Genomic DNA, 15,284 nt, shown 5'->3' on the forward strand with positions numbered 1-15,284 from the left:
CACGTCTCCAAGGAGACCGCGGGCACTTGCTGCCCTCTCTGGCGGCAAGTCTCTTGGAACTCCCTCCTGCTGCGGCCCTCTCCCGCGCCACCCAGCCCCCTGCCCGCCATCGTGTCGCGGCTCGGCGCATTCCCGCCCGAAGGCCGCGCTCTGGAGTCGGAGAAGCGCGCGGCTCACGGCTCCCGCCCGAGGCCCGGGGAACAACCATCGATCCGTTTGTCCTGGGAACTGCCACTCCCGCCGCCGCCCCCTTCCTGTCTGAGCTGCTCCGAGGCGTCGACGGCTCCTAGGACGGAGCCTGGACCACTCACGGGGCCAAGGCTGGGAGCGGGCTAAGGCTCAGGAAGCGTATCCTTGGGGTTTTCTTTCCTCTTCTCTGGACTACGAGTGGCACTTTGTCATGTTTCTGCGGGCTTTCCCTCTCTCCTGAGCCTGAATGTCGTCTCTAGTGCCCGCAGGCAGGTCTGACTCTCCAATGCCACCTGCCGCTCACATTCGCAGAAGCGGCCGCGCGGATCCCTGACACACCAAGGCGGGTAGAGTAATCTGTTTCCCGGTAAGCAGCTCCCTCTCCACCCCTATTCTCAGCAAGGTTCCCTGAAGCTGACATTCCAGAGGCTTCTGCAGAAGTGCTCTCCCTCCTTTCCAGATAGCCCCAAGGAAGCAGAGCCGGTGCGTAAGACCCAGAAAAGTCATGGACTTGCCAAATTCTCCTAGTGGGTCATTTGTCCCGTTAATTTTACCAAGCTTTAAGTGACAAGGAGAAAGGTTGGATGAACACTGTGGCCCTCCCTCCTCCCTTCCCCTGGCCTCCCTCGGTCACTAGCGTTCCTGCTATTGAATTATTGAGGAGCTGCAGTGTTGGAAGTTCTCTGGTTTAAGGCTGCGCAGAGGCAGGAGTGGGGGGTGGGGCTCTTTACTCAGCTTCAGCAGGAGCTGGAGAGCTGGGGAAGGGAAGCCTGGTGCCCAGAAGGCGAGGTAGAAAACAGGCAATGGCACATTGACTCCCATCCAGAAGCGTGCCTTTCCCTACCCCTTCCCTCTGCTACTCCTCCACCTCGAGATCCTCTTGAGTAAAAATATTAGCGTGAGTGCTGGAGAAAGTTGGACAGAAACTTTCACAAATAAGCCCACTTCACAGTTAACGGTTCCCCTTCCTTTGTAAACAGTTTTATTCATTTTTAAGAATCATGCAGAAGTCCATAAATATTGCATCCTTGATGTCCCCACTGCAGTGTGCCCACAGGTGTACTCCCAGGAGTAAGAGGGGTACACAGACAGCACAAACAATACACACACACACACACACACACACACACACACACACTCGCACACACCAGGTGTGCAGACCCTAAAGCAAATTGAGCAACCAGCATACCAATACCAGGTGGACAGGATCCTAACTCCCCAGGTGAGACCGCTTAAAGTGTGTGAGTCTGTGCTCAGGAGATGCCCTAGCAGGGGGATAAACTGGCGGGATGGAACTGGGTAGAAGCACAAAAGGCCCTACAAGGAAGCCAGGATCACCATACCACCCGCAAGCCATGGAGAGTGCAGGCCTGGTGTGGCAGGAAGGAGCCACAGGCCTCCACAGCTAGTCTGTGCCCTCCTGGGGGAAGCCTGGCCCCATCCCATTCTCTCTGGGTAAACTGTTGACAACACGACTGTCTCCAGATGATGGACTGGGGCAGAGGAGTTGGCAGCTGACCTGTCCCTGATCAGGCTTACTGAGGACCAGCCCCTTTGGATAGGATACTTCTGCTTGCCAAAGAGCTAAATGAGAACAAAGAGGGGGGAGGAAGAGGAGGGAGAGAGGGGGAGAGGGGGGAGAGAGGGGAAACAGGAACTGAGAAACAGAGTAAAGGGCATTTCTAACCTACATGTGTCTTGGCCTTGAGGAATCTTTTGGAGCCTCTTAGGAGAGGAAGGACACAAATCCTCCAAGAAGGGATGAAGACAATGGCTGCCTCTTAGGGTCCTAGCCACCCTGGCCACTGTTTGCCTGAACCTGCTTCCCCCATCCCCTCAGGTAACACCACACTATGAATGCTACCTGCTGGGAGAGGAGGTGGGTCTGTGTGCCACCCCCCCCCCAGGCTAAGGGAAGCTCCCTGTGGCCTGGTGCTTCTGGGGCTCACACTTCAAGGAAATCAGGAAGTGGGGTTATTGCTCAGCTAATACTGGTTTAAATTTTAAATATGAAAGAGGCTGTAAGAATGTTGGGGGAGGGAAAGAACATTAGGTGGGACGTGAAATGGCAGAGTCTGTTGCGCTATGGTATTTTGGAGAGGGTAGGTAGACACAGGAACTCAAGCTCGGCTTATGTCACATCTCAGGCAGGACAACAGGCTTCCCTCCGGCAGAGCAGGAAATGAGCCACAACCACTAGACAGTGTGACAGTCACTGCACTCCTGGTCTCTGCAGCCACACGGAAGATGCAAAGGACCCCTGGGCACTGGGCTCTTTTTGAGGCAATAGGCCTTGGAAATGGCCTTGAAAAACTCTTCTAGGGTAATGATTCCAACCCCAAGACAATCCATCACAGTGGGCATAGCAGAAGGCTTTCCCAAACAACCTCATGCCCCCACTAAACAATCACCTTTTCTAAAAGCCAGTAGACAACACATCTCTCCAAGAGCCATGTGGAATCCACTGATAACACTAGTGCTGAGAAAGGAGTAACAGCCAACAACCTGCAGCCCAGCCTCACTGTTTCAGGACTCTGCTTGAAAAGTGTGTGTACGCCCCTATGCTGGGGTGGGCAGGGCACATGATTGCAGCAATATCTCTAATCACTGATGAGCCTCTGGAAGGCTCTACCTCCCCCTTTACCTGTCAGGCCCAGTGGATTAGGAAGGCAGGGGAGGAAAACATGGAGGGTGGGGAGGGTCTTGAGGTGAAGACCCTGACTGTGGCCCTCCAGCTCCCAGACCACTGCTGCAGGCCCCGGGCTGCTTCCTGGACTTAGCACAGCAGTCTTTACCACTTCCTTTGGGGATCCTGGACACCAATTTGAAAATCATTGGTCCACACCTCTCTTAGCCTATTTCTTCAACTGCTAAAAAAAAGGGGGTAGGAGACAGGATAAGAATACCACCTCATAGGGCTGTAGAGAAGATGAAACATGGTTATATGACGGCTGCTAACACAGTGCCTGGCACAGAAGTGGTCAAAAATGTGTTTTGTGAAATACCACCTTAGGACGACGTCGCAGGCCTTCCTGAATGCACCTGAGGATACCTCAGGAGATATCCTCCTTAAGGGTAATAATCATCTCAACTGGGCAATTCTCAGATTTAAGGGTTCCCACCTAAGCAGACAGGCACCTGAGGCACAGGAGACTAGCTCTGCTGCTAGAAGGACTCTTTTTTCCACCCACCTTTTGGTTGCCACTGCTTCCCTTGCCCTTGAGAAAGGAGCTCCTGATGCTTTTGGAGGGAAACAGCACATAGGGTGTGATATGGCTCTCCCTTCTCACAGCAGTAACCCCCAACTCTGCCCCAAACTGGAGGTTTCAAATCGGTTATGATGTGCCAGAGACCAGGAAATGCCAGATGGGTAACAAAGTTGCAGAAACTGAGTCTTCTCAGTCTACCCCCTAAGGAAAAAACGGTGCGTAAGAAACAACTAGCCCATGGATCCCAGCTCCACCTGAAGATCAAGACACAGCAGAACATTCCAGAGAGTCTCTGTAACGGTCTCCTGAGCTGCAGTTCATCGAGTGGCTTCAGCCCACAAGGTGAGAGGAGGGCTTCCAGTCCGTTCTGAGAGGGGAAGGATCATGGTTACAGGAGAAGAGGCTGGGAGAAGTAGCAGGCTGAACTCAACGCTCAGCTCTCACACAAGTATAAAAAGTCTGCACATGTCTTGCCCAGGAGGCCAGCAGCCCAGTGAGGATGATGGAATGCGAGGACAGGAGGAGAGCCTGGGTTCAGGGGCTTAGGTGCTCAGACAGCCAATGGACCCCACACATAGGGCCTGTCCTCAGGGTCCTCCAGGCTGCTGGATGATAAACGCCGGCGCTGGGTGTTCCGACGACTGACAACGTTGTCATCAGCCTGCCAGGTACCTAGAGAAGAGAAAATGAAGATTATAGGAGCCAGACCTTTGGCCAAGTCTAGATGGTGTCTCCAGCAGGGGAGCCTGGGAGTTTGGCACGGAAATTAGCAGGATGTGTGTTACCTGAAATGTCTATGAGTGTGCAAGCCACAGCACGAGAGACAGGATTGGGAGAAGTAGGTGCTGACAGGGCCGCTCCTGCCCCCCCCCCCCCCCCGTTTAGGGACAGTCACTGCCACTGTGGCCCATGGACAGAGAGGGACATGAAAGATGTTCTTTATTCTTACCCTAGGGTCCACTTGTGAATTGTAATTGGTTTTGGAGCTTGCCTATATGTTGTGGTGGACAAGGGAAAGGAAGCTAGGCCTAGCTGAGCTATTTTTATCAGGGCAGGAAGAGCTGGAGGGGAGTGAGAAGAATGTGTTTGTTCAGGCCCAAAGTGTTACTGTTTGCTGTGGGAGCCTTGGTGGGGCAGGAAGGGACTGGCTGCCCAGCAGGGTGCCAGGGACAGAATGCATCCGGTGTGAGGACAGTGTGACACTCCAGCCTCCCCCACCCCGACATCTGCTGCTTTTCATCTCTTTCTGCCCCTGAGCAGCAGGCTGAGGTCTGCTATCAGCTGGTGCCATTAACCCTGGAGACACTAGCCTGAGAGCTTTGGGGACCCACAGGTACCACCCACTAAGCTCATCCTTCTCCCCTAAATCCGCCACTGCTCCCGCGCAAGGAGTATCCACTGCCTGTGCTGGAACTCGTTCCTGGTGCCGCCCTCTCCTTCCTGCTCTGCATCCAATCTGCCACCATCTCCCGTGTGCGCACTTCCGAGCTCTTCTACACCTGTAGTCACACCCAGCTGGGCTTCCCTCCCAGGTTACAACGTACTGACTGTGCAGCTTTGGGCAAGCCACTTTACTTCAAGCCTTGGTCTTCTCATCCCTCAGATGGGAGACAAGTCCTTACCTCACAGGTGTGCTGTGAGGACTAAATGAGATAACGGAGAGTGCTGAGCAGAGTAGCTGACTGGTAGCATGTGCTCAATAACCAGCCTCTCACCCCACAAGGTTTGGTGGGGCCACCCTCTCCTCTGCTGGATCTGCCCTTAATCATCCTCCAGCCCACAGATGGGCTCCTTCTGGTTCATTCCAAGAGGAAAGGCAAGGCCTCAGCCACCTCTGCCTTCAGGATGAAGCCCCAGCTCCCTGGGGTTAGGGAAGGCATCTTGCCCTCTGGTCTCTGTGGGCCTCCTGAGCCCCAAGGGACCCAGTGTCCTCCCCTCACAAGGCACCTCCGAGCTGGATGAGGCCCAGCCTGCTCCTCAGTGCTCTCCCAGCAGCCCGAACTACTGCTCCACTTCTCTCACTGTGGAAGCTGCTGAACCCTTTCTTTCTCCGTTAGACCGTAAGCTCCTCCTGCACAGGGACCATGGCTTAGTCACTGTCACACCCAGAGCCTAGCACAGTGTCTGACCCATCAGAGGATTCAGTCAGTACACAGGGCCGACCAACTCTCGAGTGTGGTCCTGAGGCTTGAGGGAGGCCACTCACAAATGTCCAGGGTCAGCCTCAGGGTAGGCTAGCCCAAGACATGAAACCCTTCCACGGCACTAGGATTAAGCAGGTATAAACTGCTTATTTCCCATAAATGTCCTGTTGTGATAATCCATCCTAAGGCTCTAATCACCTGTGGCGATGGACTCTGGGTGAAAAGTGAGTGGACCAGGAGAGTCTTAGGTGTCTTTCACACTCAAACTGATTTTGGCATCTTTCCTTCTGGAGGTACTGCAGCCTGAGACATGAGTTAAGGGTGGCACGAAGTGTCTACGTGTGGCAGGAGGAATATAAGGTAATATTGCCATTTAGGTTAGGATCCCCAAATAGAATGGTTTTCATTTATACAATCTGGTAGATCTCATACCTATTCCTCAATGTTTATGGGGCAGGACTCCGGAACTGCGGCTGTTCAGTAGGAAAGACCAAAAGCAAATGGTAAACGAGAGAGAAGACACACGTGCACACACAAAATAAAAACAGCAGCAGCAACACCACCACCACCACTGCCGCTGCCACCACGCCATGAAACGCTGGGACCAAGAGGCTGCCCAGGAGAGCTGTCCTGACTCTGAAGTCACAGGAGTCCCTGCTACAAACTCCAGCATTCTACAAGCCTTAGCCAGGGCCAGAAAGTGGTTCCTTGTGTAACAGAGTCAAGACTCAGATCTGAAGTCTCTGTTCTCACTGGCTTCCTGACATACTCTGTGATTGGGGAGATTTAGCAGTGAGAATGAGGCACCCTCTTCCCTGAAAGGACTCTGAACAGCCCACAGCAAGCTCCTGCGGCTGCTCTCCCTCAGCCTTGCTCTGATGGTGAGACTGGGATGCCGATGAGGACTTCCTGAGAGAGCACCACCATTTTCCCTGGCCGAATCCAGGGCCCTCCGGCCAGAAAATGGAGCTTGGAGATTTAAAACCTTCACGGGAAATGGATAAAGGTGCTTTCCATTCAAATCAGAAATGGGAGAGAGAAGAGACCTCTAGAGGTAGATTTTGGGAGCACATTTAGGGAAATTTCACATACCCCTTTCCTACCTCTATCAAGCCACTAATTAAATTAAAGGGCTATAATAATTCAATTGTCTTTGTAGCATTTCTCTCCAGGGGAAAGAAACAGTCCGGATTTTTCCTTAGTGTATATCACATGCAAATTTTCCTAGTAGCAACTTATTCTTGGGTTTTGAGGCTTGAAGAGAGGAGTGAACTGAATGTGAGGTCCCCATATAAGTATTCTTAGATTTCACTGGATGTGCCAACTCTGTGCAATGCAGTCATTTAACAATTCTATTTCCGCCAAAAAACAAAACAAAACCCCAAACCATCTTTGCCTTTTTTCATCACATACAGTACCCAGAGCCTTTTCACAGGACTATCGCTTGTCCCTGATCTACTATCAGGCCACCTGTGTAATATTCCACCAAATTTCTTGGAACCACATCTACTCAGCATGGTCTCATAATTCCAATCTTCTTACTACCTGCACCTGTCATCTACCTGTCATTTTAGATTTTCCCCCTTTGAGAACCTTTCAGAAGCAATCTCAGAACACACACCCCACCCCACTGCCCAACCCGTGTGAAGAACCAGAAATCCACCCTTAGTCTGGGGGGCCTAAGAAGACCGGGAAGCTTTTTAGGGGAAGGAGGACTGGAATGACACAGGTGCCCTCCACACCTCTCACAAGCAGGAGGAGAGTGGTGAGGATGGGAACGGGCACGGGTCTTGCCACCAGCTGGGTCTCCTGGCAGAGCACACATAAGCACAATGCAGGGCACAGGGACACCACAGGACACTCCCCTGGGCTCTGCTTCCATCAGCCCTCCATGAAGGGAATGGAATCCACTTGAAGAGGGAAACACTCAAAGCAGAGACCAGGTGTATAAGCAGCTGTCCTGATGGAGGAGAGAGTTGGCCACAGGAAACATAAGGAGCCATACCAGCCTACGGTTGCCTCAGTTGCAGGATGGAAGTTCAACTTACAGCTGAGGGTGAAGAGACCTATTTATTCCACAGGACCTACTAAAGTGGTGCTCTTCTCTTTAACCCAATGGATACTTCCAGAGAGTTCCCCAGCACTTTGCTACCAGTGTGATGCCACAGCAGAACTAGAGAAACATTTTGTCAAGATAACAGAGGTGCAGCCCTTGAGGCCTCTGGGGAGGATACAACGGGACATTCAGTGTGCATATGCCCGAGTCCCTCTCCCGATGGCCTGTCTGGCCCAAACCGTGAACCCAGTTTAACCACAGAACAGTTGGCTCCAGAAATCACCACAAGGAACCCTAGGGCTGCTTTCTTCCTTCCAGGCCTCGCTCCCTGCCCACAATCCCATAAGTGGAATAAATAGCAGGGAGGCCGGAGGGGTTGGGAAGAGGGGGAAGCAGGAGGAATAAGCTCACTTTCCCCCAGCACTGTTGGCTACAATGGGCCCAGCAGCTCCCTCTGCCAAGAAATGGCAGCCCCTTGAGGGAGGCAGGACCCTGGGTTTCCCTCTTGAAGCCGGTACAGGATGGCCAGTATAGAGCTGCCACAGACACAGGGCAGAGGTAGGCTGGAGACATCATCTTCACCCAACTACTGACAAGGATGCCAATTAAAGACACATCCTTCCTCTAATCCTTGCCACAGAGCATTCCCACTATTGCTGAACAAACTTAATATATTCCCACAAATATTTTTTCTTGGAACATCTTAGTGTATTGAATACATGCCCTTGACACTTGGGAATGGAAACCTTGTTTACAGCCCAAAGCAGGAGCCTCTCAGATATGCACACGCCCAGCAAGCTAGGTGTCAGGGCTAAGCATAGGCAGGGAGGACAGTGTTGGCACAGAGTGAACATGAACTTTCACATGAAGTCTAGATAACATAAATGAATTTAAAAATAAACCAGACAGGTTTACACTTGGCAAAAAGACGTGGAACACAAATGGACAGACGGAAGCAAGGTCAGGAGTGGAAAGGCTAGCAGCGAAGTGGACCCTGGGCCCCAGCAGCTCCAGTTGAGTTCTAACTGGCAGGAGGCTGGCCACATGGCCAATGCTCCCTCCTCCACCAGCAGGCAGGGAGGAAATCTTCCCTGGGCCTGTGCAAGAGAAGCAGGTGATACCGCCTCTTTTGGCCCTAGTAAAGACAAAGAGACCTGGGCAGTATCTTCAGGACAAACTAAATAGAAAATGGCCAAAGAGCCCTTTGAAGGCTGCAGCAAGTGTCTCCTGAGAATTCTGGCTTCCCCTGCCACAGCCTGCATGGGGCCAGAGCATGCTGGGACTGTGTCCTGCACAGGCTGATGGAGAGTGGCAACCACGGGAGGTCATGTGGCAACACCTCCAGCCACTTCGCTGAGCGAGTAAAGCACTGGACCCATGGTGTGGCTGTTCTGAAGCTGAAGCATGTCTTCACTCAAGGGATGTTTAAGAGGATTACAAATGGCACAATGTAAAGGACAATCTCTATAGTAATACCAGGAGGGAACACTTGACCGAGTCCATTTGAGCAAGACTTGGAGCCCTTGAACAAGCACATGGAGTAGAAGGAAGTCAGTGCTCAAGAGTGATTAACATGGTTCCTTCATGACAAATCATGCTAGGTTCAGTGGGGAATCATGAGAGTGAATAAGTGGCACACCGACAACCTGACCAAATTTAAAGATAGGGATCCAGGGAGCACAGTCACACCTGACCCCTGACCTCTCCTTTGGGATCCAAATCTAACGTACTATGCAACGGGTAATGCAGAACTCACTGGGTCACAAAGTCACTAGCCTATAAAATGCTGGCTTTCAAATTCCTCTTTGATCCTAACTTAAACACATTTCTTCTGAGGAACTACAACTTCACTTTTAAAGGGCTCAGGCTCTCTTTCCAAGACCTTTGCAGAGACGTGGTATTTGTCTGCACACACTTCCTGCTGATGGAAACAAGACCAGGCCACTGACATGGTATCTGCAAGACTGTGATGGAGTGGGGCATGGTTACTCTGAATTGTGAGGAGAGGAATTTTTGCTCCTTTCTTCCTATCCAATATTCTCACTCAGAGCAGGGGTAACTCTTTGCAAAAAGCTCGAGGACCCTCCCGAGACCACATCACTTCCTTTCAGCAACTGGTCTCCAGCATCTTAGCACATCCCAGGCCTTCTTGGCAGGAACTGCAGAGCAAGAGGTGGGTGTACAGGGTGAGAGCAGGGATAAGAGCAGAGGGATCATCTCCCACCAAGTTCATGTTCAGCAGACTGCCACTCACCGGGTAAGCAGACCTCAGAGCACAGCTTATTGTCCAGTGCTTTCACGCTTGCGATGTCAAAGTCATTGTTATTGTCACACTCCATACCTAGAAATGCGCATGTCCTCTGGCCTGTAATGGAGTTAATGCAGTTAGAGAGGGGCTGGCTGTGTTTTTCTCTGCTTTGCTGTCCTTAAAATAAAAATTTTTTAAATGGAGACAAAAAAAATCAAATCATATGTTAAAAAAGACTATAATTAAGTCAGTAAAGAGTGGACAAAAAGGAGGTCAAATTGTGTGGGCATGTCTGTGTTCTTGTGCCATCCTGCTGTCTCCCTAATTGGCCCCTTTCCATCTGCTATTCCCTAATAGGTCAGATCACCGGGAGGGCTGTGGGACACAGGCTCAACCGAGAACCACAACAGCAGGCAGAGCTCTGCCAGTGGCCAGGCCGGTGAGACTGTGGCTGACAGGAGCTACAGAAAACCAATGGGATCACCCTACTCATGCCAGTGTCTATCTCGGGGCAAACTGGGTGTGTTCATGACCACAAGGCTCTGCAAAATGATGCATACATAAAGCAACAACTAAAGGTCTTAGGTTCCATAATTTTGCATGCCAAATCAGAATGACCACATTCACAAAATTATGATTAAAGTTCTTATGAGACCTAAGTCGTTATTTTGAGTATGTTTCAACTGACTAATCAGAAACCTACAGACAGGTAAGAGGGGATGGGGAAAGTTTTAGAAATTATTTTCCAAGTTCCCCTTCTTTTTTTTCCTTGGTGAAAGGGAGATAAGAAGACATAAACCCGCAGTGTGGACTGGAGAATGTCAGGCAGAAACAAACCTGGCCTTTCTGCACCTTTTTTGGGGCAGCTGGCTGGTAAGAGGATCCAAACCCTTGACCTTGGTGTTATTAGCACCACGCTCTAACCAAGTGAGCTAACCAGCCACTCCATGCTGCACTTTTTAGAAGCAAATATTCTATGGGGAAAACAATCAGAAAGGATAACTATGGAGCTTTGAGCACTGAAGTCATCAATGAGGTCAGTGAAGCTTGCAGACCTGCTTGGGCTGGTGTGCAAGAGTGTGCGGGAGGCCCAGCCTCAAGGCCCCATCCTTTCCTTCAGGCTCCGAGGCCAGGGGGAGCTGTCCAGTCTGCATGCACACCCCCTGACACTCCCCAAGCAATGGCCAGCGCTAAAGCAGAAGCGACTGGGATGACATCGCACACGTGTGCTCTGGAGGTGCCCTCTGCAGGAGGCATCTCCAGCAGCAGAGGGAAGAGTCTGGCTTCTGGAACATGCAGTTCTCCCTGCCCAGAGTGACTTTTCCAGCCCCCTTCTTCCTACTTCCTTGCTCTGTAGGTCATTCTTTCTTTTCTAGCCTTACTAGAAACAAAATTCTTCCAACTGAAGATATAACTGAAGACTGAACTATGGTAAAGAAAATCATTACAACAGACTACAAAATACTTGGCTAAGATAAGCTGCTGAAGAAACTCGTATCTGTTTCCTGACGACACCTTTAATGTGTCTGCTGGCTCCTGAGACCCCTGTTTTACAGTGACGCCAACCATTTTCTTCACTAAAGCAAAACCCAACCAGCTCAAATAGTTCTCCCTCCCAAATGGAAGAAACTGCTACTGCTGCTCCACATCAGGGCTGCTAGAGCAGCTTGGTGGGGCTCAGCTGGAAAGCTGCACAGGAAGGCAGGTGACAGGCATTACCCAAGAAGCTCCAGAATCTACTAAATGTAAATGTAGAACTATACATGACTTCTGCAGCATCCTCACCCTGACATCGCTGGCTCTGGGTCTCAGAATGAGCTGGGAAGGTCACTGAGGTCATTGATACCCTTCTTGCTTTGATATGCAATTGAGAAGACAACCTTTCCCCCAACAGCCACACAACTCAGCAGTGCCACCAAGTCACACCGCACCCCTTTCTTTACCCTTAAAAGAATACCCAGGAAAGAAATATAAGAGGAGACAAAGGACCAGGTCTTTTACCATCTTCTTGTGTGGGTGATCCATCCTCTTCCTCTATGACATCGTTTCCCTAGGACAGAAGGAAGGCCCTATGAGTCTGTAAAGCAAGTAAAATGAGTACACTGATCGGCTGGAGGCAGAACTAATCATCCTAATGGCATCTGACTCCAGGGCCTATGTCAACAGTGTACATTTCTCTTCTTTAATATGCCCAGAAGGGGCCGAGCCGTGACGCAGTTGGTAGAGTGCTGCGCTGGCAGCGCGGCGACGCTCCCGCCGCGGGTTCGGATCCTATATAGGACTGACCGGTGCACTCACTGGCTGAGTGCCAGTCACGAAAAAAAAAAAAAAAAAAAGACAAACAGTGCCCATCTTCCAGCACTGAGCTTATGGGCCGGCCCGTGGCTCACTCGGGAGAGTGCGGTGCTGATAACACCAAGGCCCCGGGTTCGGATCCCATATACGGATGGCCGGTTCGCTCACTGGCTGAGCGTGGTGCTGACAACACCAAGTCAAGGGTTAAGATCCCCTTACCGGTCATCTCTAAAAAAAAAAAAAAAATATGCCCAGAAGGCTTAGCAGAGGCAGAGTTTGCCCGGTGAGGCACGACTGACCTACAGGAACTAGGTCTGAGCCACATTATAGATATATGCTTGGATGGTCTGTCAGGAATACCCTTGTTAATAGCTTAGCTGATACTGTTTCTCTTCGGTGGAAATAAAAGCTATTAATTGAAAAAGCAAATAGTGAGATCATAAAACTTTCAGAAGTCCCTTAGGATCCCAAACTATGTCCGAATACTCCTTTGAGAGCAGATAGCTCCAGAAAACTTCTCGAGCCATCACTGTGAGCCAGGCATTCCATGGCATGCCACAAACACCATGGTGAAGGTACTCCTCGCACTGAACCGTAATCCTGTCTGCCCACTGGATGGGGCTCCTGGATGGGGAGAGTAGGTGGGGGAGGCAGAAACCTTGCCACTCAGGCCTGCATGTGCCCCAGTGCTAGGGAGCACCTGCGACATAGTCACCCTGTGCAAACTAGATGAACGAAGGTCAACACATTCTCAAGGCCCAGGGCCTGGCCCAGAAAGTTCCTTCTTGACCTCACTCCACACCAATCATGCTTAGAACCAGTGGCCTCTGCTGCCAGACAGTCAGTCCACAGGCCAGAGCGGGCAGCTGCTTTTGCTGCCATCCTACACTCCACTTCTAAGTGACCTGGGCTCGCCACCCAGGAAGGCTGCAATGCTGTGTCCTCACTGGCACCCCCGGCCACTGCTGGGGAAGGGGTTACCTCTGCATCCTGCCCTCCTGCTGGGAGGTCAGCAAAGTTGCTATCTGGAGACTCCACTGGCATCACCTGCAAAAAAAGCAATGAAGACCCAGGGCACAGTTGGCACAGGCTCTCCTAGCATACGTTCATAACAGCAAACCCAACCCCCGTCTTCTTCAGTACAAAATTAGGGCTGAGCAGAAGAGTCCAATCTAAGGGAATGTCTTGTTTTCCACAGCACTCCTCCCAAGCACTCTCTTTTGGGGGCTCTGCAGCCATCCCTGGCAGACCTTTTGTTAAGTTACTTCGGACACGTATGCAAAGCACAGGGAAGCAAGCATGGTCCCTGTGCCCCTCCCTTACCTCTCCTTCCTCTGAGGGGGCCCTGCAGGCAGCCTGGGGGGAAGGGAGAGCTTCTCCCTCCTCTTCAGTGCCAGGGGCGATGTAGGAACCAGACATGGAGGAGACCGTGTCAGTGCTGATCTGGGAGGACGCCATGGACATGACTGACTGGGCCAGACTGCTACTGGCAGGGTCTTTGGAGACAGAAGTTGGAGGAAGGAGAGAGACGTTAGGCATAGTTTCTACAGACTTAATGAGGAGCAGAGCCCTCTCCTGCACTCAGGCAGTGAGGAGAACTGTGGCCTTATCTCACCCTTCCCTAAAGAAGGTTTTAGGCTTAAGGTTTTCCAAGATTCTGCTCCTTCATATGTCAGAGCTCAGAACTCAACCTCAGGGACCAGGGATTTGCTTTTCCCTGTTGCAATTTAAAGGAAATCTGATGATGGCAGGACTGGGACTAAGAGAACTGATCTCCCCTAGCACAGGGTAAGCCCACTGTCCAGTCCCATCGTAGAAGAGCAAGTCCCCTTCCCTCTCAAGTCGGGGCCTATGTAAGTCAAGCAGCTCAGATATTGGCTTGCTGCTCCCAAGTCCATTCCCGGAGGAAAAACCAGGACAACTGTGGACTCAGTTGAGTGGAAAAAATGTGCAGCTGCCCCCTGCACCCATCTGTACCTTCTGGGGAGGAAATTGTGGAAGAGAGAGGCGTCCCTGTGCAAGATGACTGGTCGATAGCTCCCGATGATGACAAGGTAAGATTTTCGCTTTCTGGAGTGACACCACATTCCTGGGGAGTGTGGGAGGACACTGAGTGAGCACAAGTCAAACGTGCTGGAGAAGGAGGTAAGGGCAGGGGTCCTGGGTAGGGGTGAGGAGGAAAGGGGCACTGGGAGGAGCTAAGGCCCCCTACTGCCAGTTGACGTGAGTGGCACGCAGAGGAAGTGCCAGCTTCTCTCCTGCTGTCACTGCACCTCAGCCCCGCCTGGATGGCTGTCTCCCAGGGGAGGGCACATTTCAGTCAGCACCTCCTGCCTGAGGCAAAGCATCTGCTGGGGCTATACAAAGACTGCAGCTCAGGTGACACAGGCCCTATAGCAGCTGTGACATGGGGACACCCCAGGTTTCCCTGGGATTATGAACAACTTTCCTTCTGAAGGAAAAGAATAGAAAACCCGCAGAGGGCTCACTGCCTGCAGAATGGATGTGCACATCAAGTTAGTTCCAGCTCAATCGATCTCAAACAAACAATGCCTTTTCCCCCCAAGCTGACTCCTCCCACATCCCCATCTGTGACCCTGACCCCCATCTGTCAGTCACCTGACCACACACCTCACCCGTCCCAAGTAGATGCAAAGTTCTACTGACTGTATCTCCACAATCTGCTCTCTCCTCTCCAGGCATTCCCTCCAGCCTGGGCCACCAAGACTGGTTCCTGGCTCTGTCTGTCTCCTGTCTAACCCAGTCTACACACCCTGTCAAGCTGCCCTGGGGGAGCCCAGCTCTCACTGTATCACTGGCCTGCCATGAGCCTCTGCCTACACCGTCCCCTACACCGTCCCCCCACTACCTGGAGGTTTCTCTCACCTTTCTTCCATGTCTAAAACATTTCAAGATTCAACTCAAAGGCCGCTCCTCTATAACACTTTTCTGATTTCCTCCACTTATGGTAATCTTGTACCTCTCTGCCACAGCACTTTATTGTCCCTGTTTTGGGTGCACTTATTTTCTGTAGTTAAAATTAATTCATTTGTTCATTCATTCATTGAATAGTTACTGAACAAGAGCAACGTGCCAGGTATGGAGCTATGATTCATGTACATATCCTGTCCTAGCTAGACCTG

General features: G+C 51.4%; 1 protein-coding gene across 2 annotated transcripts in view; it reads right to left on the reverse strand.

The window, feature by feature from the left end:
* Positions 1-1,153: 1,153 nt before the first annotated feature.
* RNF157 (ring finger protein 157) overlaps positions 1,154-15,284 on the reverse strand; it is a 77,700-nt gene continuing 63,569 nt past the window's right edge. Inside the window, exons 14-20 of one of the 2 annotated variants that reach the window (XM_063080680.1) lie at positions 14,119-14,230; positions 13,465-13,637; positions 13,123-13,188; positions 11,848-11,896; positions 9,853-9,963; positions 5,975-6,015; positions 3,984-4,070 (exon numbers count right to left, since the gene is read on the reverse strand). In XM_063080680.1, coding sequence (XP_062936750.1) covers positions 5,975-6,015; positions 9,853-9,963; positions 11,848-11,896; positions 13,123-13,188; positions 13,465-13,637; positions 14,119-14,230 — 552 coding nt within the window. In that variant the 3' untranslated portion in view covers positions 3,984-4,070. Of the gene's footprint in view, positions 4,071-5,974; positions 6,016-9,852; positions 9,964-11,847; positions 11,897-13,122; positions 13,189-13,464; positions 13,638-14,118; positions 14,231-15,284 lie in introns of both variants that reach the window. The other variant, XM_063080679.1, reaches the window with a different exon arrangement.

This window comes from Cynocephalus volans, chromosome 16 (genome assembly GCF_027409185.1).
Source record: "Cynocephalus volans isolate mCynVol1 chromosome 16, mCynVol1.pri, whole genome shotgun sequence".
NCBI classification, from domain to species: domain Eukaryota; kingdom Metazoa; phylum Chordata; class Mammalia; order Dermoptera; family Cynocephalidae; genus Cynocephalus; species Cynocephalus volans.